Source organism: Molossus molossus, unplaced genomic scaffold, assembly GCF_014108415.1.
Source record: "Molossus molossus isolate mMolMol1 unplaced genomic scaffold, mMolMol1.p scaffold_m16_p_14, whole genome shotgun sequence".
NCBI classification, from domain to species: domain Eukaryota; kingdom Metazoa; phylum Chordata; class Mammalia; order Chiroptera; family Molossidae; genus Molossus; species Molossus molossus.
Genome location: NW_023425349.1, coordinates 2,311,048 through 2,334,736, shown reverse-complemented (window position 1 = coordinate 2,334,736; position 23,689 = coordinate 2,311,048). Strand labels below are relative to the sequence as shown.

Sequence of the window (23,689 nt, the reverse complement as noted above, 5' to 3'; positions counted from 1 at the left end):
TCTGCCCTGCAGTCTGCACACGGCCGGGATCCTGCAGGTGGGTCTTGCGTGTCCAGGTGGCTTGTGAGCGAGGGCCAGTCCCTTTCAGTTGATGGGGATCCAGGCACGCGTGAGCCTGGAGGGGAAGGGTGGGACTGTGCCAGTGTTTATTGCTGCCAGCCGTGGGTCTGTTTGTAGGTGGTCGGGCTGCCTTGGTCTCGCCATGGTCCGAGCCCTGTGCTCGCCTCTGGCCTGGTCCCTCGGCCCCGGCCCCCCTCTGCCCCCCTCGCTCCTTCCCGGGCAGCTGAGTGTGACTTCCCAGCGTTAGCAGTTTGTCTTGGAAACCTGGGGTTCCCCTTATTCATGGGAGTGTGGGTGGAGTTCAGGAGGCGTGCCCCACCCTCTGCTCCAAAACCACAACCTCGAAGTCAGTTTCCGGAACCAGTGCCCTTCTCTGTCTCCTGCTGTCAGGAGCCTGGCGCTCCGCCTGCCCGGGCCCGGCAGGGAGGGCCGCCCAGTCCCCGTGCCCCACAGGGCCCTGCCCGCGGGGCCATGGATGTGGGCGTCTGGGCAGAGCAGGACACACTGTGGACCCTGGGGCTTCACCCACTTAGGACCCAGGGAGCGCCCACCACGTCCTAGAGCTCGGGCACAGCGTGGGCAGCATGTGTCCTGGCCTCGCCAGCTCAGCACAGCCTCCCTGGTCCAGGACCTGCCCGGGGGTGGCCTGAGGCTGCAGTGACTTGGTGTCCACATGTGGCCAGTGCACCTTGTGGGGTCGGCTTCTGCTCCGATGGCAGATGGAGGCCAAGCCTGCTCTGGGTGCACGGTGAGCCCGGAGCGTGCCACTCAGTTCTGCCCTGGGCGAGGGCCTCCCCGACTCGGGCTGGTGGGGGGCTGCCGTGCCATCGGGAAGGAGGGCGTGGTGGGTGTGGAGGAGAGGGCCGGGAGAGATGGGCAGGAGCCCGGGTGGGGCGTTGGTGGGGTGGGTGGTGGTTCTAGCAAGTTCCATCAGCTCCAGCGGGAACTGAGATGAAGGCCCAGGATGTGAAAGGGGAAACGGGCCGGGCCCCACCCTGGCCGCGGGGAGTCTGCAGGCTCCAGCAGTGGGCAGTGGGTGTCCTGGGCAGAGAGCAGGAGGGCAGCATCCCCGGAGGCGGGGGTGTGTGTGTGTGACTAAACGGGGCCCCGGGGCCGACGGGCTCCGTTCTGGGAGCTGGGAGCCCCGCTCGAGGCCTCGCAGCTCGGCTCTGAGAAGGGGGAGGGGGGCCCGCTGGCCCCGGGCAGCCTGGCCTGTGGCCTTGTGCGGACACCCCGCAGCTGAGACGAGACGCGAAGTGGATACCTGGTTGGAGGGGCTTGGTCGGTCGAGCGTCATTCTGTGTACCGGTGGGTTGCTGGTTCGATCCCCAGTCAGGGCACATGTCTGGGTTGCGGGTTCGAAAGGCAACTAATTGATGTTTCTCTCCCCCTCTGTCCCTCCTTCCCTTTCTCTAAACGTGCCTTCAGGATAAAGAGGGGAAAAAGCCAAGTGGGTGGCCTGGGGCCTGCGGAGCGGGGCTCCCACCCAGACTCAGCCCCACCCAGGTGAGGTCCCCGAGGGCCTCCCAGCTCCCGCCAACTGTGCCCAGGGGAGACGGGGCCCAGGCGGGCCGGGGCGTGCAGCCCACGGCCTGGGGCAGGGTGGCCATGGCACCGCCTGCTGCTCCTCCCTGGCGGGACCCTGGCCGGCCTTCCTCCAGGCTGTGCCTCGGTTTACCTAGGGCAGGCCCTGCACATGGTGGGCTGCCCAGTGTGGTCTGAGCAAGCACGGAAGGAGGACGTGTTCACGTTCTTTTCCTTGGGACCCCAGGCTGACCTGGCCTTGGCGTGGTGCCGGGCCCCCGGAAAGGCTGCTGCGGGGAGAGGCTCCTCACACGTCCTCGCTGGCTCCCGTGTCGGCTCCCTGGGGTCTGCCCTTGGCCCCTGGTTCCCCCACTCCCCCGTGTTTGGTCCGACAGCCCCTCTGCCTAGGATGCCCACCCTCAGCTGTCCAAGTCGGCCTCTCCCCTGGGTGCACCAAGCCGGGTTCTGTGGGTGCGGCCCACAGGCCAGCTGAGCTACTCCGAGGCCCTCAGACCGGGCTTGGAGCAGGGCCCTCCCCAGTCACTCCGTGGTGGGGGCGGCAGACCAGAGGGCACACCGTGGCCGCCCCCGCCCCGCATGGTGGCCAGCTGTGCGGGCGTAGGTGGGTCACCCAGAGGCAGCCTGTCTCTCAGGGCCTCCGCTATCCCTGCTGCAGCCAACTGGACCCCCTCCGTGGTCACCACCTGCTGACCCTGGGGCCCCGCCCGCGCCCTGCTCTGCACCGAGGCTGTGTGCCCGCCGCCGTCCCCTCTCCGAGCTGCCCTGTCCACGCGGCCCAGCCGCCCAGCCCGGCCCAGGAGCTCTCTGTGCACGGCTGGCACCACCTCTCGGCCGAGCGTCTTCTCGGTCCCGTCACCTGGGGCACATTCCCGCCGCCCGCAGACAGCGCGCGGGTCGCACAGGCTGCCGTGCAGTGGGGCCCCGGACGCTCGCCCGCATGGGCTCCTGTGTCCTGACAGCCGAATGGCCGCTGCTGGCCTCCTGGCCGCCTGCCGCCCACCCGAGTCCTTTGGGAGCCTGTGTCCTCACAGCGCCCCCCAGCCCACCTGCGCAGAGGAAGGACCCCGAGTGGCCAGGGCTAGGGACCGGGGGCCTGTGAAACACCCTTTGGGGTGCTTTCTGCTGTGTGTGCTTCGAGCACCGAGCCCTTCCTGTCCTGTGAGAAAGGGGGTGGGGGCCGGGGGCCATGGGGAAGGAAGGGGTGAGGTTCCTGTGCCGGGGGGCCTGGGGCTACCAGGGGGCAGCAGCCACTGCTGCCATCCCCAGAGACATCTGCACAGCTTGATTCCGCCTTTGTCAGGGGTTTGCAGAAGTGGGGGTGCTGGGGGCTGCCTAGCCGGGTCCTGGCGCCGGGGGAGACGGGCAGGGTGCAGCGGCAGCACTTCTGGGCCCTTGGTGCTGACGGGAGAGCCGGGCGGACACAGCGGAACCAAAACTGCCGTGTCATTGCAGCCTCGGCAGCTGTTGCCAGGGCGACAGTGAGTTTCCCACGCTCCCCCTGGTGTGCGTCAGCTGCCGTGCAGGGCGGAAGGCTGCGTGGAGAGGGACGTGTCCCTCTCCGTGGATGGCCCGGGTGTCTCCGTCCTCCTAAGACATGTGACCGGAGGTCCTGCCCTGCCCCCCAAGACCCAGGCAGTGGGGCCTATGGGTGGACCCCAGCTCTCTCCACTCCGTGCTGTGGCCGGGCCTCAGTGCCCCCTGTGTGTTAGGGATCCCCAAAGCGCCTGGCTCACCGGTGGGGTCATGGAGCTCACACTGTCCTGACTAATGAGTGCCCAGTACGGGGCTCAGCAGGGCCTTGGCGGGGTCCCCTGCTGAGCCCCGAGGGCAGGGCAGCCTCTGCCAGCCTGGCCCAGCAGCTTGGGGGCAGGCATTCGCTGGGATCCGTGGGGTGTGGCCCTGCTGTCCCCCAGCTGTGGCCTGGGCGGGCAGGGCCCCTCTGAGCCTCAGTTTCTCTCTGTATAGTGGGGTGTGGCAGTGCCTCCCTTGCTGCAGGACTGTTGGGGGGATGCTGGCCTTGGGTCCCAGCACCTGCCAGGGCTGAGCCTGGTGTCCCTCCTCAGCTCAACTCGCCCATGAACCCCGTCAGCAGCACCGAGGACATCAAGCCCCCACTGGGCATCAATGGCGTCCTCAAAGTCCCGGCCCACCCCTCAGGGAACATGGCGTCCTTCACCAAACACATCTGTGCCATCTGCGGGGACCGCTCCTCAGGTAGGCCGCCTGCGCAGGGGCCGCGGGTCCGGGCGGGTGCGGGGAGGCAGGAGCCTGCGAGCCGGGGGGCGGTGCACGGAGCTCCGGGCCTTTCACAGGGGCCCTTCTGGGGTTTTCACGTCGGGGAGACAGTAAGTCGGGGAGCCCCCAGTGGGCAGGGGGTCCGGAGGCTTCGCGAGAGGAGGCAGCCGTTGGCGGCAGTGTGGTGTCAGGGGCCGCAGCACAGGCCCTGGTCGTCGGGGCTGAGCCGTGGGCCCAGGGCCCCTCACGTCAACCTCCGCACCCCGATGGCCCCCGGCGGGGGCTGCGCTCTGTGGGGCCGTGGGGACCGGGCCGCGGGGCGCAGGAGCTCACGCCCGCGCCCGCGCCCACAGGCAAGCACTACGGCGTGTACAGCTGTGAGGGCTGCAAGGGCTTCTTCAAGCGGACGGTGCGCAAGGACCTGACCTACACCTGCCGGGACAACAAGGACTGCCTGATCGACAAGCGGCAGCGCAACCGCTGCCAGTACTGCCGCTACCAGAAGTGCCTGGCCATGGGCATGAAGCGCGAAGGTAGGCTCCGCGGCTGCTCGCGTGCCTCTGACGACGGGAGGCTCGCTCCTGCGCTGGCCGCTGGTGTCACTCAGCAGACCCCCGCTGAGCGCCTGCTGTGTGCCAGGCTCGGGCCAGGAGAGCAGCCTCAGGCCAGTGGTCTCAGTGCCGCTGGGGACGGTCGCTGCTCAGACCCTCCCTGTGGTCGCTGTGCCCTGGGCCCAGCACTGGCTGCAGGGAGACAGGCGGAGGCAGGACAGTGAGGCCATGGCTGGAGGTGGGAGGTGGGGGCGGGATGGACTGAGGCTGGGACAGCGGGTGCGCATGGGTCGCGGGGTCGTGTTCCTGCTGTCCAGTAAGGAGACAGTCGAGGAGGCAACTTTGGGGACAGTGCTGATTGAGGGTGTAGGGAACTCCAGAGGCCTTCGGGTGTCCCCACGCCCGCCGGATGCCGGGGCCCGTCTGCCCTCTTCCCCCTGCAGACCGGGCAGGTGACTCCCAGCGGCAGGTCCTGGGGGCAGCGGGGCTCCGGCTGCCGGCTGCTTGGCCTGGGATTCGTGAGCCCGTTTTATTGACATTCGTCAAGGGTGGGTGTGGACAAGTCTCACGAAGGTCACTCCTTAGGGTCACTGAAATTGTCAAGTGGTGCAGCCAGACCTGGGTCCAAGCCCTCACCCGGTTTGCAGTGTGGTCTCCTCCTAGCTACTTGCTGTCCGTGCCTCGGTTTCCCCATCTATGGGTTTGGTGACCCCTGCACTCTGAGTGACTCTCCCCGAGGTCAGCTTCCATGCAGGCGCAGGGGTGGGCCCCGTGAAGTTGGGGTCTTGAAGTCTGTTCCCTTCTTCACTGTGGCTGCTCCCGTGGCCCAGGCGTGGCTGGCGTGTGTCCATCTCCTCCCCACCGGCTCCTGACTGTCCTCTTGTGGTGGCTGTGGTTTCTCTCCATCCTCCTCCTTCTCAGCCCCAGTTGTTCTTGTTCAGAAACCGAAACCTCAGCTGTGCCACAGGGTCCCGCAGGGTTTCCTCCCCGTGGCTGCAGGGGCGTGGAGTGTGGTGATGGGGGGTCTCTGCGGCCCCGTCTCCCGCGGCTGGCACACCTGGCCAGGGCAGCGGGTCTGCACCCCCAGCAGGGAGCTGGGCCCTGCCCACTGGGCCCCGGTCGGAGCAGGTTCCGTGCAGTGCTCGGCCCGCACTCCTTGTGCAGGAGGCCCAGGGGGTCCCGGGCCCGTCCAGTCACATGCGGGTGACGGCCTCAGGCTCCCAGTGCAGAGCTGATTTCGTTTTTTTGAATCCTCACCTGAGGATATTTCTTTTTCCATTTTATTTTCACATAGAAGGCGAGCGGGCGGGGAGGCGGGGGGAGAGAAACATTGATGCGAGAGGGACACATCGGCTGGTTGCGTCCCACATGACCCTCAGGGGCTGAGGTCGTGCCCTTGACTGGGATGGAGCTCATGACTCTGGTCCGTGGGCCCACGCTCCAGCCGCTAGCCAGACCCGGCAGGGCCAGAGCTGCTTTCTTGGGCCGCCGAGGGAGTGTGTGCCCGGCCCCGGCCCCTGGGCGCCCCGTGCAGTCAGACAGGACTTGCGGGAAGTGGTCGGACACAGTCGTGTTCCTGAGGATGGACGCACGGGCACGTGTGTGGTGGGCGTGGACGGGGGAGCCTGGCCGAGGGCTGCAGCACTGTGCAGGGGAGAGGTACCCCGGCACGCGGCTCAGGCTCCTGCAGGGCAGCGCAGCTGGGACTGTTGCCGAGATCTGACTCGCCGAGCTCACCACCCTGGTGCCTGGCAGCACACTGGGCACCACGCTGGGCACTGGGCCTACAGCCGTGAGCTGTGGGTATCCTTCATTGAAAGTGAGCGTCATAGCCAGGCAGGCCCTCCACTGTGACTTAGGGGAGGTGCAGGGCCCTCTGGTTGCCCAGAAGAGGCACCTCCCCGCCTCGGGCATCGGGCAAGCCCTGCAGGGGGCTCTACAGTCTCCCAGGACAGTGGCCCAGAGGGGTCAGGAGGCACGCCCCCGCCCCCACACCGGTCATGCCGCCCATAGTGGGTGCTAGGCACTGCCCCGCCCCCTGGGTACGTCCCAAGGCACAGCTCCTCTCTGCTGTTCTGGGCACACAGCTGCGAGGAGGGCTTCCTGGTGGTGGTGGCGCTGTTGGCCATGGGTATCAGGGCAGCACAGCAGCCCAGGGCAAGGGGGGTAGGCGGCACCCCGGAGTACCCTGGCCGGGAGCTTAGAGGGTGAGCACTGACTGGCCTGTGCACGGCCCACCTCGGCGAAGCCTGGGCCTCGCGGGGGAATCAGCTGCACACAGGCAGCCGTGCCCGCAGAGCCGTGGGGGCAGCCTGGGCTGGCGGGCCGTGGGGAGCGGGGCCTCTGGCCCGGGGCCCACGGGACCCCCCTGGGCTAAGGAGGGATGCCGCGGACGACAGTCTGTCGGGTGGTGGCGGGGCCTGTGAGCACAGCAGCCGCAGGGACTCCACAGCGTCGGGGCGAAGGGGGCGGCCCCTGCAGGCTGAGCCCGGCCGCTTGGCTGGAGCGCGTGGTGCAGGGCTTGGTGCCTCCTGGTCTGGGGGGAGGCAGGCCCCAGGCTTGGGGGTTCACAGTCTGGGGGGGACCTGGCCTCTACCTGGGGTGACATTGCCCCCACCTCCCTGTTTCCCCTCTCCCTCCGCTTCCTGCCCCCCACCCTGTCTCTGGACTCTGAGGGATTGGGGTGCGGCTGTGGCGGTGTCTGGTGTGCGCAGGTGTGTGCAGGTGTGCGCGCAGGTGTGTGCACACACAGAGGCAGGCGTGGCCCCACACGTGTCTGCTGCAGAGGAGAGCCCGTCACCACTGGGCAAACGCCTGCACCTCTGGGCCTCGGTGTCCCCTTCTGCGCAGTGAAGGTGTTGGCAGGGTGGCCCACCACCGGCTTGTTGGGGAGCCTGCACCTCTGGGCCTCGGTGTCCCCTTCTGCACAGTGAAGGTGTTGGCAGGGTGGCCCACCACCGGCTTGTTGGGGAGCCTGCACCTCTGGGCCTCGGTGTCCCCTTCTGCACAGTGAAGGTGTTGGCAGGGTGTCCCACCACCGGCTTGTTGGGGAGCCTGCACCTCTGGGCCTCGGTGTCCCCTTCTGCACAGTGAAGGTGTTGGCAGGGTGGCCCACCACCGGCTTGTGGGGAGCCTGCACCTCTGGGCCTCGGTGTCCCCTTCTGCGCAGTGAAGGTGTTGGCAGGGTGGCCCACCACCGGCTTGTTGGGGGCGCCTGGCCGGTGGGCTTGGCGAGCAGATGCCATGGCACACACGTGTGTGCGTGTGCATCACGTGATCCCTCTCCTGTGCAGTCTTCTGGTCCTGGATTGAGTCCCTTAGCTAAAGGAGGGACGTGTCCTCTGAGCTGCAGGGACCCTATCACCGTGTGACCGCTGTCAGGGGCCCCCTCTGCGGGTCTCAGGTGCCCGGGCCCTGGAAGAGGTGATGGTGACAGAGCCTTTTGGTGAAATGCAGCCCTGCCTCTCCGGGGCCACGAATGGGACAGAGGCAGCCCCAGCTGGGTGGCAGCGCCCACAGCAGAGGAGGCAGCAAGGCCAGGGTGCCCGCCAACCCGGCGGCCCTTCCCCCTCCCAGCTTCCCGCCGGCCTGGAGCCGGTGTGGCCATGCACTGCGGCAGGGCGGGGTGTCATGCTCTGGCCGAGGGGCTGCTACTCCCGTCCCGCCCACGGGACCCTGTTGTGTTGGGGGTTAAGTCCCCCTCCCAGGCTGTGTTTGGCTGCCGTGGAGGGTCTTCCCTGCCTCCTCTGCCCCCTGTGCTCAGGACCCCATCTTCCCAGCCGCCTCCTGCCCGCGGCTGCCTGGCACCTGCGGATCAGGGGGAACAGGACTGTCTGTCTAGGTGGCCGCCTGGCAGCTCTCTGCCGCCCCCTCTGCCGCCCGCGAGAAGTGACATTACGCCGCTCGGTTCCTGCTGCCCCCAGGAGGCGGCCCGCTCCCTGCGCCCTGGGCTGTCTGCAGAGGGAGGGGCTCCCTGCCGGCCTGGGGGAGCATCTCCGGGCACCTCCTCGTGGGCCCAGCCTGAAGACCGAGCCGGGGCCACGCAGCTGGGAGGGGAGCAGGGTCTGGGGACGGCTGTCTGCCTCCGAGCCGGCTGCTCTCAGCCTCCCGCTGTCCTGAGAGCTCGGCCCCTGCTGCCAGCCTCAGTTTCCCCGCCTGGTACAGTGAGCTGGCTGAGCTGAGCCCTGTGCTTCTCAGCTGCGTCCTGCCTCTGAGGGTTCAGGGTTCTGCCCAGGGTCAGACCTTGGGGACCCATCCCGGGTCTCAGGGATGTGGGCCTGCCTGGGTGCTGGGTCCCCATCACCCTGAACGCTGGCCCAGTCAGTGTGTGTAGCTTCCTCCTGCCTCGTCTGCCTTGCTGGCTCGTGACCCCGTGGAGGGGGCCTGGCGGGGGGCGTGGGGGGGCTGGGGCAGCGGCCTCCGCAGTCCTGGAGGCTCCTTGCCATCTGCCTGCCAGCTTGAGCTCCCCCAGCCCACACCTGCTGTCGGATTTTCCAGAAGAGCCAGGCTTGCAAAAACGTGGCCACGAGGCCTCTGCCTGGCTCCTTGGCCCAGCTGGCGCCCGTGAAGGTCGTTGAGTGTGACCACGTGGACAGAAAGGCCCTCACCAAGTCAGCCCTCTGGGCCTTGGAGGGCACAGCCCCCGGCATGGGGCAGCTCTGGGTGCCCTGTCTGCAGGGAGGACACCGGGCCTGCCCTCAGGGAGCCCGCGGCCCGGAGAGGGGCACAGACGGGTCCCAGCATCTCTGCGCGGCTGGCGGCGGGGCCTGGCACGGGCTCTGGGTGGTGGAGAGGTGTTAACGGGACCACAGCAGCTCTGGGCGGAGTGAGGGGGACCCAGCAGCCTGGGGGATCCCCAGCACGAGGCAGGGAGCCCGCATACCCTACGCCTCGGGGAGTGTGGAACGTGGGCTGCTCGCCGGGAACCGTGGCTGCTGGGACACCTCCCCCTCCTCCCGAACTCTGTCCTGATTCCCAGTGTCCCCGAGCCCATGCGGAAGCCAGGGGCACAGGGCCGGGAGAGGCTGCCCTGAGCTTGGGCCCTGGCCGCCAGGGCAGGGTGGGTCTGGACGGACGTGGTCCGGTGACAGCCAGGGTCCGTGAGGACGGGGGCTGTGTCTGCCCGTGACTGCATCCACGGAGGGGCGGGAGAACCTGTCCGAGGCCCAGGGGGCAAGAGAGCCCGGGAGCCCGGGAGGCACTGAGCCTTGGCAGGGAGGGGGCTCCGAGCTGGCTCTGGGCCGTGAACCTGGGGTGGGCCAGGAGTAGGGAGAGGCCGGTCCAGGGGGCGAGGCGGTGGCATGTGGGGTGTGGGTGTCCTTGGGAGGCCCACGCTGAGCCCGCCAGGGCTGCTGGGCGGCCGGCTGTGTGCAGAGCGCAGCAGGTGTGGGAGTGAGCCCATCTGAGCGGGCCCCTGGCGGGAGCTGATGGGTGCTGCCCTCGGGGACTCGGGGCTGCGCTCCTGTGCCTCTGGGTAGCAGGATGGCCCCCAGGGAGGTGGGTTCAAGCAGGGTGGGCTGGGGGCGTGTGGAATCCAGGGGTCTGAGAGGGCACGACTCTGGCGGGGTTGGGGGGTCGGTCCCGCGGAGCATGGCGGCCCTCGGCCACCTCCCACCCCTCCCGAGTGCCAGCAGCTGCCCACACCGCCCCGTCCTTATGGCCCCGGTGTTCCCTGCAGGAGCGAGCCACCCACGCCCCTAGGATGCTATGGGGGACCCAAGCCTGGCCTGAGGCCCCCCTAGCTCAGGACGGTCTCCCCATCTCCTACCGGAGCCTGTGGCCCAGGGCGTTGCCCCAGGAGGCGGCCCAGCTCTGCCTGCCTCGGCCCTCCCGGGTCCGCTGCCCTGGGCTTGAGCAGGGAGGTTTCCAGGCCCTTCCCGCAGCGGGCTGGGCCTGTGCACGGGCGTTTCCCCCAAGCTCCCAGTGGGGGGTCCCCGGAGGCCCCGCGAAGCCGAGGTTCTTGTCTGGGGTGGGGGCTGAGGAGCCAGCCCTGAGGAAGCCATGGGTACCCCCGGAGTCTGCGGACAGGTCTCTGGCTCAGCAGAGCAGGAGCACAGGAGGGTGGGCTGGGGGAGGGCCGCAAGGCCAGCATTGCTCCTGCCGCACGTGGCCCCGGGGCGTCCCTGAGGGCACGGCCATGACGCGCCAGCCGCTCGGGCTGTGACGGTGCTCTGTGGGCAGCCCCGCTGGCCGTGGCCTCCCCCCCCACCCGCTTAACGTCCTTCTTGCCCCCACCAGAGCGGAGGGGGTGGAGCCCAGGCTCCCCCGGGTGTGCTGGGTGGTGGCCTGGCTCTGGCTGCTGTTGTCGGGCCTGCTGGGTGACCCAGGGAGCCCCGGCCCCTCGGGGAGCAGCTCGAGCGGCATGGTTCTGAAGGCAGAGGTCTCAAACACCCCGTGTGGCGTGCTCCGGCCCCTTGACTTTCTGCCACGTGGGTCGTTCTGGGGGCAGAGCTGAAGAGAATCCCTTCTCCACCTCCCCCCAGTGGCTTTTCTTCCTGGGCTCCTAGGAGCTGGGCCACCTCCCGACTTCCCACTGTTCGTCCTCCATACGCCTCTGCTCTGGGCCTCTGCAGGGCCCTCCTGTGCCTGCACCCACCTCCCTGCTTCTCCTGAGTCGTGGCCCATCAGAGCCCTTCTGTGTCCGTGCTGGGGTCTCTGCTGAGCTGCTGACTCCCCGAGGACAGGCCGTCGCCGTGGCTGTCGTGGCTGTCGTTGAGTGGATCGGTGAGGCAGGTGTGCTCTGTGTCCCAGCCGTGCAGGACAGGCTGTGGCTGGCGTGGCCGTCGCTGAGTGGATCGGTGAGGCGGGTGTGCTCTGATCCCAGCCGTGGAGGACAAGCGGTGGCTGGCGTGGCCGTCACTGAGTGGATCGGTGAGGCGGGTGTGCTCTGATCCCAGCCGTGGAGGACAAGCGGTGGCTGGCGTGGCCGTCACTGAGTGGATCGGTGAGGCGGGTGTGCTCTGTGTCCCAGCTGTGCAGGAGGACAGGCTGTCACCATGGCTGGCATGGCCGTCGCTGAGTGGATCGGTGAGGCGGGTGTGCTCTGGGCCCCAGCTGTGCAGGAGGACAGGCTGTCACCATGGCTGGCGTGGCCGTCGCTGAGTGGGTCGGTGAGGCGGGTGTGCTCTGTCCCAGCCGTGGAGGACAGGCGGTGGCTGGCGTGGCCGTCGCTGAGTGGGTCGGTGAGGCGGGTGTGCTCTGGTCCCAGCCGTGGAGGACAGGCGGTGGCTGGCGTGGCCGTCGCTGAGTGGGTCAGTGAGGCGGGTGTGCTCTGTCCCAGCCGTGCAGGAGGACAGGCTGTGGCTGGCGTGGCCGTCGCTGAGTGGATCGGTGAGGCGGGTGTGCTCTGGTCCCAGCCGTGGAGGACAGGCTGTGGCTGGTGTGGCCGTCGCTGAGTGGGTCAGTGAGGCGGGTGTGCTCTGTCCCAGCCGTGGAGGACAGGCTGTGGCTGGTGTGGCCGTTGCTGAGTGGGTCAGTGAGGCGGGTGTGCTCTGTCCCAGCCGTGGAGGACAGGCGGTGGCTGGCGTGGCCGTCGCTGAGTGGGTCAGTGAGGCGGGTGTGCTCTGTCCCAGCCGTGGAGGACAGGTGGTGGCTGGCGTGGCCGTCGCTGAGTGGGTGAGTGAGGCGGGTGTGCTCTGTCCCAGCCGTGGAGGACAGGCGGTGGCTGGCGTGGCCGTCGCTGAGTGGGTCAGTGAGGCGGGTGTGCTCTGTGTCCCAGCCGTGCAGGAGGACAGGCCGTCGCCGTGGCTGGTGTGGCCGTCGCTGAGTGGATCGGTGAGGCGGGTGTGCTCCGTGTCCCAGCTGTGCAGGAGGAAAGGCTGTCGCCGTGGCTGGTGTGGCCGTCGCTGAGTGGGTTGGTGAGGCGGGTGTGCTCTGGTCCCAGCCGTGGAGGACAGGCTGTGGCTGGCGTGGCCGTCGCTGAGTGGATTGGTGAGGCGGGTGTGCTCTGGTCCCAGCCGTGCAGGAGGACAGGCGGTGGCTGGCGTGGCCGTCGCTGAGTGGATTGGTGAGGCGGGTGTGCTCTGGTCCCAGCCGTGCAGGAGGACAGGCGGTGGCTGGCGTGGCCGTCGCTGAGTGGATCGGTGAGGCGGGTGTGCTCTGGTCCCAGCCGTGGAGGACAGGCTGTGGCTGGTGTGGCCGTCGCTGAGTGGATCGGTGAGGCGGGTGTGCTCTGGTCCCAGCCGTGGAGGACAGGCGGTGGCTGGCGTGGCCGTCGCTGAGTGGATCGGTGAGGCGGGTGTGCTCTGGTCCCAGCCGTGGAGGACAGGCGGTGGCTGGCGTGGCCGTCGCTGAGTGGGTCAGTGAGGTGGGTGTGCTCTGTCCCAGCCGTGCAGGAGGAGCGGCAGCGGGGCAAGGACCGGAACGAGAACGAGGTGGAGTCCACGAGCAGTGCCAACGAGGACATGCCGGTGGAGAAGATCCTGGAGGCCGAGCTGGCCGTCGAGCCCAAGACGGAGACCTACGTGGAGGCCAACATGGGGCTGAACCCCAGCTCGGTGAGTGCCGCCCGCCCACATGGCCTCCCACCGAGGCGGCAAGGGCCGGTGCTGCTCGGGGCCCACCCTGCTGAGCGCCGTGCCGTGGGGTGCGTGGCTCTGATCCCCAAGGTGAAGCGAGGACGTGACCCTGACCTTCATGCTTCGTGTCTCCCGTCCATCGTCCAGCCGGTTGTGGGAATCCTGTGTCCGCCCTCGCTTTGTGGGCGGCACCACGTGTCTCCCCTGTGGGTTCAGGGCTGGGACCAGAGCTCTGAGGCTGACCCTGAGGTCATCCAGGCCTACCCTAAGGTTACCCTGGCATCTCCCTCAGTGGCCCAGACTCACCCTGCTGTCCTTCACCCCAACCCCAGGGCCTTTGCCCATGCTGCCCTTGCTGACTCCTCAGGCTTCTATCTCAGCTAAGGTGTCACTTCCTCAGGGAGCCCCTTTCCCTGGGGTCCCCCTCACGCCCTGCTAAGGTGGGCCTCGCCCTGTTAGGTGGGCTCCGCCCCGATCTTCCCGTCACGGCCCCTGGCACGTGGTGACAGCGTGGTGGTGCATTCTCCCTCGTCGCCACGGGGCTGGGGTGGCACCAGCTGCTCCTCGCTGCCCACCTCCGGCCAGGGACAGCGACCCCTCTGCGGGTGGTGCTCACACATGGCCCAGCCCCAGTCCAGGAGTGGGGGTCCCCTCCGATCTGCCCACGCGGCTCCAGCAGGCTGCTTCCTGCTCCGTGAGGCCTCGGCCGCCCAGCCCTCCCCGGGCCCACCGTCCGGTCCCAGTGAGGGAGGGAGGCCGCTGTGAGGGCCTCCTGAGCGAGCAGAAACTCCAAAAAGCAAAAACCGGGAGAGCGGAAAGGGCAGCCGACGAGTGATTCTGTCGAGCGAGGACACTCGAGCACAGATCTGGCATCTGCTCCCGTGGTTTCGGAGGGAGGTGGTGGAGGCCGCAGGCAGGCGGCTGGCGGGTGCAGGGATCCCACGAAGGGCACGCACCTGCCTCTCGTGTCCCACCTCGCGCTGCAGCTCCTGGTGGGTGGGCCTGGGTCCCCCTCCAGGCGGCCCGTTAGGCCCCTTCCCGCAGCTGGTGCCTCCTGAGCCATGGGGGGGGGGGGGCCCGGCCTCTGCCAGGGGTCCTGCTGTCTCCTAGGACAGGATGGGCCTCCCACAGGGCACCGGGAGCTCATTAAACCTGTGTTGTTGAGGCCCATGAGAAGCTGGGTGTTGGCTGGAGGCCACAGCTGGACCCCTCCCAGCCCCCGCCCCATAGGGAGCCCCCTCCCCCCCGCCCAGCCCTGTACCTCCCATGCAGGTCACATGGCCCACAGCCCCTGCCCCATCCGGTCTCCACCCATCCCGGTCCCAGCGGACGAGTCACCTGCGAGGCCCCGGCCCACGAGTGCCCAGGGTGCCAGCTCATCCCCTCGAGGGCTCTGGGGGCTGCTGGCCAGTGGCCGGGACACGGCCTGTTCCCTGGGGCTTCGGTCGGGGTTCGAATCAGCCCTGCCCCACCCCCGCTGCCTCCTTGCATGGCTCCCCGGGCCCCTGTCCACCACCTGGGCTCCCACTTCGTGGGCTGCTCTTTGTGGAGAGGCAAGGGGTACAGCCCGCACAGCGCGGGCAGGAGGGAGACACTCCATCCAGAAGGGGGCTCCCCTGGTGCCCGCCTGGCCTCTGGCCCCCCCAGCTGCTGGCTTGTCGCCGGAACCGGGTCCCGGGCAGGCCAGCCTCTCTCGGGGCTCTCGGTCGGGTCCCTGATCTGAGGGGTGCGGGTGAGTGTCTGCTGGGGTGCCGGGCAGGCATGTGGTGCAGGGTGTGGGCCTGCGGAGTCGGGGCCCAGCGGCCTGCAGGAGAGCCGAGGAGGACCCTGGAGCTGAGGGGTTCCTGGGAGGGCGGCTGCAGGGTCACCCCCGGGCTGGTGCGCTGCCCAGCCCTCCCGGGGTCCTCGGGCTGCTCTGACCGTGTTGTCCCGGAAGCCCTGGCTGCTCCGGGTCCCCGCTCTGCGCTGCCCAGCCCTCCCGGGGTCCTCGGGCTGCTCTGACCGTGTTGTCCCGGAAGCCCTGGCTGCTCCGGGTCCCCGCTGTGCGCTGCCCGGCCCTCCCGGGGTCCTCGGGCTGCTCTGACCGTGTTGTCCCGGAAGCCCTGGCTGCTCCGGGTCCCCGCTGTGCGCTGCCCGGCCCTCCCGGGGTCCTCGGGCTGCTCTGACCGTGTTGTCCCGGAAGCCCTGGCTGCTCCGGGTCCCCGCTCTGCGCTGCTCGGCCTGCTGGCCCGAGCCGGTTGGTGGCAGCACTGCGGGCCCTCCGTCCAGCCCGGCGTCCAGACCGCGAGGCTGGGGGCAGATGGTTTCCGCCAGGGGCTCTTCAGAGGAGCGCCGGCCATTGTGGGCTCCAGAGGGAGGGATTTCCTGTCTCCCAGGTGCACGACCCCGCCCCCCGGCTCGGGGACCCAGAGGGCTGTGTGCCCGCCCAGCCCCACATGCCTGGAGCTGGGAGCAGGCAGCCCTGAGGCCTGCCTGGGCTCCTCATCAGCCAGAACGACTGGGGAATCCCTTCTGGCTGGCACTGTCCAGAGGGCCTCAGCTGCCCCTCCCTCTGCCCGTGCAGTGGGACCCAAGTCACGGCTGGGTGCCCCTGCGGCAGCTGTAGCCGCGTGACCACAAACGGCGCTGAAAACACCTGTCTCAGTGCCTCACAGTTGTCAGGGTCAGAGCCTGAGACCAGCCCCACAGGGTGGAAGGCGGGTCAGCTGAGCAGGCCCCTTGCAGACCGGTCCCCCTGCGGGCCGGTCCCTCTGTGGGCCGGTGCCCCTGCGGGCCGGTCCCTCTGTGGGCCGGTCCCCCTGCGGGCCGGTCCCTCTGTGGGCCGGTCCCCCTGCGGGCTGGTCCCCCTGCAGACCGGGCCCCCTGCAAGCCAGTCCCTCTGGGGGCATCACTTCCATCCTTCCCCAGGACCACAGCCTCACCCTCCGGGGCTCGAGGCCCCTCCCTCCAGCTTCCCTCCTCCGACCTCTGCTCCGTCCTCACATCTCCCGACTCTGACTCGCGCCTGCCTCTGTGAGGTCCCCTGTGATGACACTGGGCCCCTCCTGTCGTCCAGGGTCACCGCCCATCTCAGATCCTTAACCTGGTCATGTCTGCAAAGTCCCTTCGGCCGTGGAAGGTCCCGTGGTCACAGGTTCCGGGGGTTCGGCCGTGGATGTCGGGGGCACACGCAGCTCTGCGGGTCCGGCTGGTTCTCGTGTGCCCTCACCGAGGTGCCCTTTCTCACGCAGCCCAACGACCCCGTCACCAACATCTGCCAGGCGGCGGACAAGCAGCTCTTCACGCTGGTGGAGTGGGCCAAGCGGGTCCCGCACTTCTCCGAGCTGCCGCTGGACGACCAGGTCATCTTGCTGAGGGCAGGTGCGTGGCCGGGCCTGGGGGGCCGTGCTCCCAGGGCAGCCCTCTCCTGGGCCTCAGTCCCCCGTAAAAGGGGGCTGACCCGGGCACTGGGGCTGTGGTCAGGGTTACGGGGCGTGGGCCATGTGACAGGCAGCGGTGAAGCCGGAACCTCCCCTGCTTGCTTGGGAGCAGGCTGGGCTCGCTGCGCTGACGGAGGCTGCCCCCTGTGATTCGTTCACAGCAGAAGTGGTCTCAGGTTTCTTTCCCACCTTTTCCCCACCCATGGACACCTGCTCTGGTTCCTCTGCTCATGTGACGAGAGCGCCGAGTTGGCCTGTGGCTCTGACACCCCTCGTTCAGATCAGTGGTTGGCTGTTTTGTGGCTTCCACGTAGCACACGCTGATCTCTGAGAGTTTGCTGTTGGGACCAGACTGGCAGCCACTGTCCCGTGGTTGTCAGACTGGTGGGCACTCCTAGGAGTTCCGTGGCTCAAGCGTTGTGCACTTGCAAAAAGAGACTTCCCCGGGCAACCGAATCTGGGTGCCTGGATTCAACAGCCACAGGTGTATATGCAGGACTTCTCAGGGCCTTTACTGTACCAGTGTGCACTAGAGAAGAATGCCATTTCCCAAACAGGTGCTCAGGAACCTCCTTCCTGGGGAACACTCATGGGGCCCGGGTTCCACGGAGCCCACTTTTGGAACCCTAGCTTGGGTTGGGTCTGTGATAGTGCACACTGCCTTCGAAGGGGCGGGGCTGATGGGAAGGGTGGCCAGCGGCCCCGGGCCAGCAGACTGACGCCTGTCCCTCCACCAGGCTGGAATGAGCTGCTCATCGCCTCCTTCTCCCACCGGTCCATCGCCGTGAAGGACGGGATCCTGCTCGCCACCGGGCTGCACGTGCACCGGAACAGCGCCCACAGCGCGGGGGTGGGCGCCATCTTCGACAGGTGGGGCGTTGCTCTGTTCACGGGGGCCGGAAAGTGGGGCGCAGAGAGAAGCGCAGGGTGAAGGTTAGATCCCGCGCCCGTCCAGCACCGGGGTCCTCGCAGCCGCAGCCGGCGCTCTGGTCTGCCCTTCCAGCCCTTCTCCAGTCCCGTGTGGGAAGGGGAGCTGCTTCTCTAAGAAGCAGAAGTAGGTTGTTCGTAGGTACGGCCTCGCTGGGTCCGTCAGGTCCACTGTGCCCGAGTCGTGCCGCTGACCGGAACACGTCACGGCCGCAAGTGTCCTGAGCGGGGCGCTGTCCCCGAGCGGTGTTTCGGCCACTGCTCCTGGTGCCCGGGGCGGCTCACCACCTGCCTGCACCTCGGCCACTCTCAGCACACCCAGGGTGGTCGAGTGTGGGGCAGGCCCACGCCAGGGCCTGGCGGCCTGTTTCATCCAGGTCGCTCACCAGGAGCAGGGCTGGCTTTGTCTGTGAGCTGGGAGGGTTGTCACAGGGTCCCTTGGACGGGCCTGGGGGCTGTAGCACAGGAGTAGTGGGGAGAGGCGGGCCAAGGGGAAGGGTCCAAGGGGAGCCCCTGAGAATGGACACTGCGGTTGCGGGTGAACAGCGGCCCCCACTCTCACCCACACATCAGGGTTGGGGGAATAGTGGCAGGAAGCATGCTGCCCTGTGGGCGGGTCATACAATGAAGGAGCAGGTCCTTGAACCCCGGGGATGTTCCAAGTACAAGAAGGTGTGGCCACGTACCGTGGGCAGGTGCTGGTTTAAACAGTGCATGGATGTGTCTTAGCTGCAGGACTTCTCAGGGCCTTGAACACGCTGATGTAGGGCGGTGCCACCATGGAGGCTGCGGGTGCGGCGTTTCTCGTCTACAGGAGCCTTCTTTAGGGCAGCCCAGCCACGCACCTGGCTGACGGCTCAGTGGTCCCCGCTGCTAGAGAGGTGACCAGGACAGAGGCACCGCTCAAGTTGTGTCCCTGGGGTCCTGAGCCACAGGGGGAGGCCCAGCTTTCTGTTGGCCTTCGTGTGAGCGCTGTGCCCCGTCTCTCTGCAGCACGACCCCTGCCCACGTGCAGGTGCCTCAGAGGCTGCATGGGGTACACATCTCTTGTACCCCATCCCTTGACCTTTTTCTGGGCTGCAAGGATGTCCCTCCCCAGCCTGCAGACCCACAGGATAGCCTGGGCTCAGGCCGGCGTGCAGGCCCCCCTGGTCCACTGTGCTGGCTGGGAGGAGGGGACAGGCCTGGCGTGGCAGCTCCCGGGTGGCCCTGCCCTGCGTAGCTGCCCCCCGGGGCCACACTGGGCCCCCGAGTCCTGTGGGTGTTTCCAGAGGGCCCCACGAGGCACAGTCTGACGTGGCCTTGGCGCCGCTGCTTCCTGCGCAGGGTCCTGACGGAGCTGGTGTCCAAGATGCGGGACATGCACATGGACAAGACGGAGCTGGGCTGCCTGCGCGCCATCGTCCTCTTCAACCCGGGTACGCCCCGCGCGCCCCTCCTCTGGCCCTGTGCGGGGGGTGCCGGGCGGCCTGTGCCCGCGGGGGGCTCTGAGCCGGCTCCTCCTGCGCAGTTGGCGAGGCCTCGGCGGCCTTCTGGGTTCTGCCCTCCAACGCTGGCGCCTTGGACTGGAATCCTGGGGTCCAGGAAGGACAGGCTCCCGGGAGCTTCCCGGGTCCGGGCTCCGGGCAGTCCGGGCTCCGTCCGGGAGACCAGCCTGCCCTCTCGTGGGACTGCGTGGAGGGCACCTTCCCAGGTGAGGGCTGACCGGAGGCCCCGTCTCCCTTGCAGACTCCAAGGGGCTCTCGAACCCGGCCGAAGTGGAGGCGTTGCGGGAGAAGGTCTACGCGTCCCTGGAGGCGTACTGCAAGCACAAGTACCCAGAGCAGCCCGGGAGGTGAGCCCGGCCCCGCCCCGCCCCTGCTCCGCCCTGCCCCGCCCTGGCCCCTCCCCCGCCCCCGCCCCCGCCCCCGCCCCTGCCCCTGCTCCTGCCCCGGGCAGGCGGCGCCCCTCGGGTCCAGGGCAGCCCGGGGCACCCACGCCCTGGAGCCCATCGCCAGGCTGGCCCCTGGCACAGCCCACCTTCTGCTCGTGGGGGGGTGGGCGCCGAGGAGGCCCCGCCCCCAGCCTCGGGGGAGCAGGCAGAGGAGAGGGGCTGCCCCAGAGCAGAGCCTGGACGGGTGGGGCGCGGTGGGTGTCAGGCGAAGGGAGCCCGCTCAGCTTTGTCTGCACCGTACCCCCTCCCCCCGAAAGGACACCCGGTGGGGGTCCAGGACAGCAGACCTCCCTCTCCGGGCCCCCAGCGGGTGCACACACTCCCGGATGGAGGCCGAGGCTGGGGTGGGTGGCAGGCCGGCTGTTCCTGGCACCTGCTGCGGCTGTCGGGTCAGCTCGGCCAAAAGCAGCTGGCTCTCCGGCCCCTCCAGGCTCCAGGCTGCGCTTTCTGCCTAGAAAATGCAGGTCATGTGGCAGCCAACCACGGGCCCCCTAAAACACAGACCTTCATATGTCATGAGGTCCCACAGCCCTGCACCCTTCCAGTGTCCGAGGGGAGAGACCCAGGTGGCCCGGAGGGGCCGGGGGGATGGGGGTGTCCCTAGACAATGTTTCTTCTCCGAGAACCCCCAAACTGCTCCCCTCCGCTCCCCCACCCAGGGCTCCCTGGTGAAATTCCTCAGCTCCAGCACAGCCCTCTTCCCAGCTCAGGACCAGCTCCTCCACCTGGGTCTCCCCTCTGAAGCAGCAGCATTGCTGATTCTCACAGCCCTCCTCCCCGTGTAAAATCTTGCTGTGGCTCCCTATTGCCGCTGGGGAAAGCTTGAGTATTTTATTTATTTAAAAAAGAATTTTTTTTCTTTATTGACTTTAGAGAGGGAGGGTGAGGGAGAGAGAGATAGAAACATCGATGAGAGAAAACATGGATTGGCCGCCTCCTGCAGGCCCCCCACTGGGGATCGGGCCCACAACCTGGGCAAGTGCCCTGACCCGGTGTTGAACTGGCGACCTCCTGGTGCGGGGTCGACGCTCAGCCACTCAGCCACACCGCCTGGTGAAAGCCCAAGTATTTTAAATTCCCCACGAAGCCCGTCAGCCTGCCCCCGCCTGCCCACCGTCCCACCTCCGGCCCTTCCTTCCAGGGTCTCGGTGCGCCCCCCCCCCCCCCCCGAGCTCCTGCCTCTAGGCCCTGCCTGCTGTTTCCACTCCTGGGCCCCTCCTCTCTCCTATAAGGTCCGCCCAGGCAGGTCTCAGGAAGGCTGGGGGACTGGCGTGAGGTGGGCCCGTCCCGGAGCAGGGAGGGTGACCACCAGCCGCACCCGCGCCCCGCCCCCAGGTTCGCCAAGCTGCTGCTGCGCCTGCCGGCCCTGCGGTCCATCGGCCTCAAGTGCCTGGAGCACCTCTTCTTCTTCAAGCTCATCGGGGACACGCCCATCGACACCTTCCTCATGGAGATGCTGGAGGCCCCGCATCAAATGACTTAGGCCCCGGCCGGCCGGCCGCCCGCCTGGCCGAGCCCCACCCCCGCCCCCTCTGCCCGGCCTGTTTGGACGTTGGGGCGCAGCCTGTCCCTGCTAAGCCTAAGAGATGTGTTGCCACCCCGTTGTTTTCAGTGCTGCTTGTCTTTGGACCCAGGAGGGCAGTGCTTTCCCAGGGCGGCAGCAGGAGCGGCAAGAACTGTGTGACCCCTGGCAGGCCCGTGGGCGGCTCCCGGGGCCTGGGCCCGGGCCTGGGGCGCGGCAGTCGGGAAGGTGGCTTTGCTGTGGGTTCGAGTCTGTGCAGCTCTGTCTGGAAGAAGACAGCTGGCCCACCCACAGTCCTGGGAGGGGGCAGGTGGGGGACGGGCGGTCTCCCTGTCGAAGACCCCACCCACTGCCCCGGAAGATGGGCTCGGGCAAGCAGGCCTCTCCCCTCGAGTGAAGGGTGCACACCCCTTTTCCAAAGATGACTTGCCCTGGGCCAGCCACACGGAGCCAACCTGTGTGCAGGGCTTTGGGGCCACCTCGGGCTGCAGGGACTGCGGCCGCCCACCCACCGGCTTCTCTGCATGGTTCCCCCGCCCCTGTGGCCCTGCCTAACCTGCGCAGTGGCCTCTGCGCGAACCAAGGTTTCTCTTTCAGTCTGGAGGGGCCAAGGCCAGCCGTGCCCGCTGGCTCAGGCCTCCTCTGGGCAGAGCCCCTCCCCTGGGGGGCCCACAGGGATGCGGGGAGGAAGCTGCTTTCCCAGAGGGTCTTCGGTCGCTGTGCACATTGGGAGGGAGCCAGAGGGACTTGCGGGACATCACTGGGGGAGGGGCGCAGCGGGCTCTCGGGCTGGTCTGACTCTTGGACAGAAACCTCTGGGCGCCAGGCTCCTCTGGCCGGCTGGACGCCCCTGGGAACAGCCGGCGGCTGGCTGTTGTCTGTGATGGAGCCGTACGTGGGAGCCCCATTCAACACCTGGTGTGGTGGAAGCGCCCCGGCCAGCCCAGCGGGGGGCGCTCAGTGGGGGGCTCTCAGGTTGAACTGGCCTCTTGCACTGCGACCCCTCCCTCCGCCTCGCTTTCCCCCTGAACACCGCATACCCCACGGACCAGCAGTGGGGGCCTGAGTGCGGAGGGTGTGGGGGTGCGGGCGGGGTCCTGTCTGTCAGCCCGAGGGTGTGCTCTGCGAGGGTGTCCCTCCTGCACCCCCACAGCAGCCCTGGACCGGTGTGTTATGTTCTCCACCTTCCAGAGCCCCCGCCCGAGCTGAGCGTCACACCCTGGCCGAGGCTGACTGGCCACCCCGCCTCGGGCACTGCCCTGTCCACTGTCTGAGGCGGGCCGGGGGCTGCCCAGCTGCCCTCCCCCCACTCTTCCCAGAAGTCTTGGCAGCCGTCGGGGCACGGCTGTGATGGGCAGTGATGCAGGCATTCCCTTTTGGGGATCCCACCCCCCGTCACGGGAATATTAGGCTGCCCCTCACCCAATACCCCTGGTGCCTTCTGCAGCCAGACGCACCCCGTTGCCCATGCCCAGCTCCCTCCTGCTCTTCTGGGCCTCGGGGTGTGGGGGCCCCAAAGGAGGAGACTCACGTGGGAGCCTCCGTTGGCGGTCGGTCTCTTGGAAACGTCACCCTGGCCGGCCCTGGCTGGCTGTCTAAAGCACTGAGGCCCCCAGGCCACCACCTCCTTAGCCGGAAGCCCCTGTCCTGCTCAGCCTCCCCCACCACCCCGCTTCCTCCCACCAGCCCCGGGCCTGGGGAGCTGCCCAGTCAGCCGAGGGGGCGGGACGGTGCGCCCCTCCCGAGAGGGTAGAGTTCCTACTTAACCAGATCTTCAGTAGTGTTACCAGTCTGGTCCAGTCACGGTGACGTCTTGGTAATTGTTATTCTATTGGTGGGACAATCTTTAATTTTCTAAAGATAGCACTAACATCAGCTCTCGAGCCGCCCTGTGCCGTCCCTGCTGCAGCCCGCCGGACACCTGGGCTCTGGCTGGGGCGCCTCCCGCCAGCCCCTCCACAGTCACCTCCCACGTTGACATCCAGACCGGCTTGTGGCTGAGGATCGGAGATGACCGCGTCCTGGGTTTGCAAGGTGTCGGCAAAGCCAGCTTGCCTCACCCACCCGTGGAGGCTGGCCCGTGGGGACGCTCAGAGATGGCCCGTGTCACCGGAAGCGTGAGGTCTGCAGGATGGTGGCCCGCCCCTGGGTTTTCCGTCGGCGTCCCCGCAGGATTCGGGCTGGCAGCGAGCGTGGAGGCTCACCCTCTGCGGGGCCCTGGCAGGGCCTGGCCCACCGGCCGCACGAGTGGTCGCCAGCTGCTGTCCCCCCACGGAACTCGGCGTGGCCTGGGCCCGGCCCACGCAGGACTGGCGTGGTGTGTGCTGCCCAGAGCGCCCGCAGGGAGCCGCACCGTCCGCCGCGCACGGTTCCCAGCGCTTTGTGTTTATGTTTAACTCGGACTTTCCCCTTTTCCTGTACATTTGCTTCGCGTGAGCAGTGCCCGGGGTCCCTCTGGTGGAATCGGGTGAGACTCGGGCAGGAGAGGCATCTATTCTGAGATGCTTCGGAGCGAACCCTCAGCCTTAGCAGGGGCGCCGCTGCGCTTCGAGGGGCCGCAGAGAGTAAGATGAGAAATGTCTAAAGCATCGGGAAAGGTTAAAAAAATCTATTTTTGTACAAATGTAATTTTATCCGTCATGTATACTTGGATGATAGGGTGTGGGGGGGACTTGTTCTCTTTCTGCTCTGGGGCGCAGGGGGGTGTTCTCGGAAGCAGCTGGGCCGGAGCCGAGGCGGGGGCTCCGGGGACACGGCACAGGCTGGTGGTGCCCCTGCACGGACCTTCCCTCCGGGCTGTCCCCGCCCGCCTCCCGAAACGGACTCGAAATCACGTCCGGACGCGATCGTCCTGCTGCCTTGGCCGCGGGGCCCGGTGACCACCATGCGAGTCGTGGAAAAGAGGAGACGGCGGGAGGAGAAACAAACAAAATATGAGCGTTTAAAATCCACCACCACCCTTCCGGCCTCGTTTGTTCGGC

The 23,689-nt window shown here is 68.0% G+C and overlaps 1 protein-coding gene across 3 annotated transcripts in view; it reads left to right on the top strand.

Moving 5' to 3' along the window:
* Positions 1-20,865, top strand: part of RXRA (retinoid X receptor alpha) — an 82,674-nt gene extending 61,809 nt beyond the window's left edge. Inside the window, exons 1-9 of one of the 3 annotated variants that reach the window (XM_036260411.1) lie at positions 569-808; positions 3,669-3,819; positions 4,194-4,373; positions 12,717-12,886; positions 16,138-16,267; positions 17,064-17,196; positions 18,580-18,671; positions 18,982-19,087; positions 20,522-20,865. In XM_036260411.1, the coding sequence (XP_036116304.1) occupies positions 734-808; positions 3,669-3,819; positions 4,194-4,373; positions 12,717-12,886; positions 16,138-16,267; positions 17,064-17,196; positions 18,580-18,671; positions 18,982-19,087; positions 20,522-20,669 (1,185 nt within the window). In that variant the 5' untranslated portion in view covers positions 569-733 and the 3' untranslated portion in view covers positions 20,670-20,865. Of the gene's footprint in view, positions 1-568; positions 809-1,290; positions 1,369-3,668; positions 3,820-4,193; positions 4,374-12,716; positions 12,887-16,137; positions 16,268-17,063; positions 17,197-18,579; positions 18,672-18,981; positions 19,088-20,521 lie in introns of those variants that run through there. The other 2 variants (XM_036260412.1, XM_036260410.1) reach the window with 2 other exon arrangements.
* Positions 20,866-23,689: the final 2,824 nt, after the last annotated feature.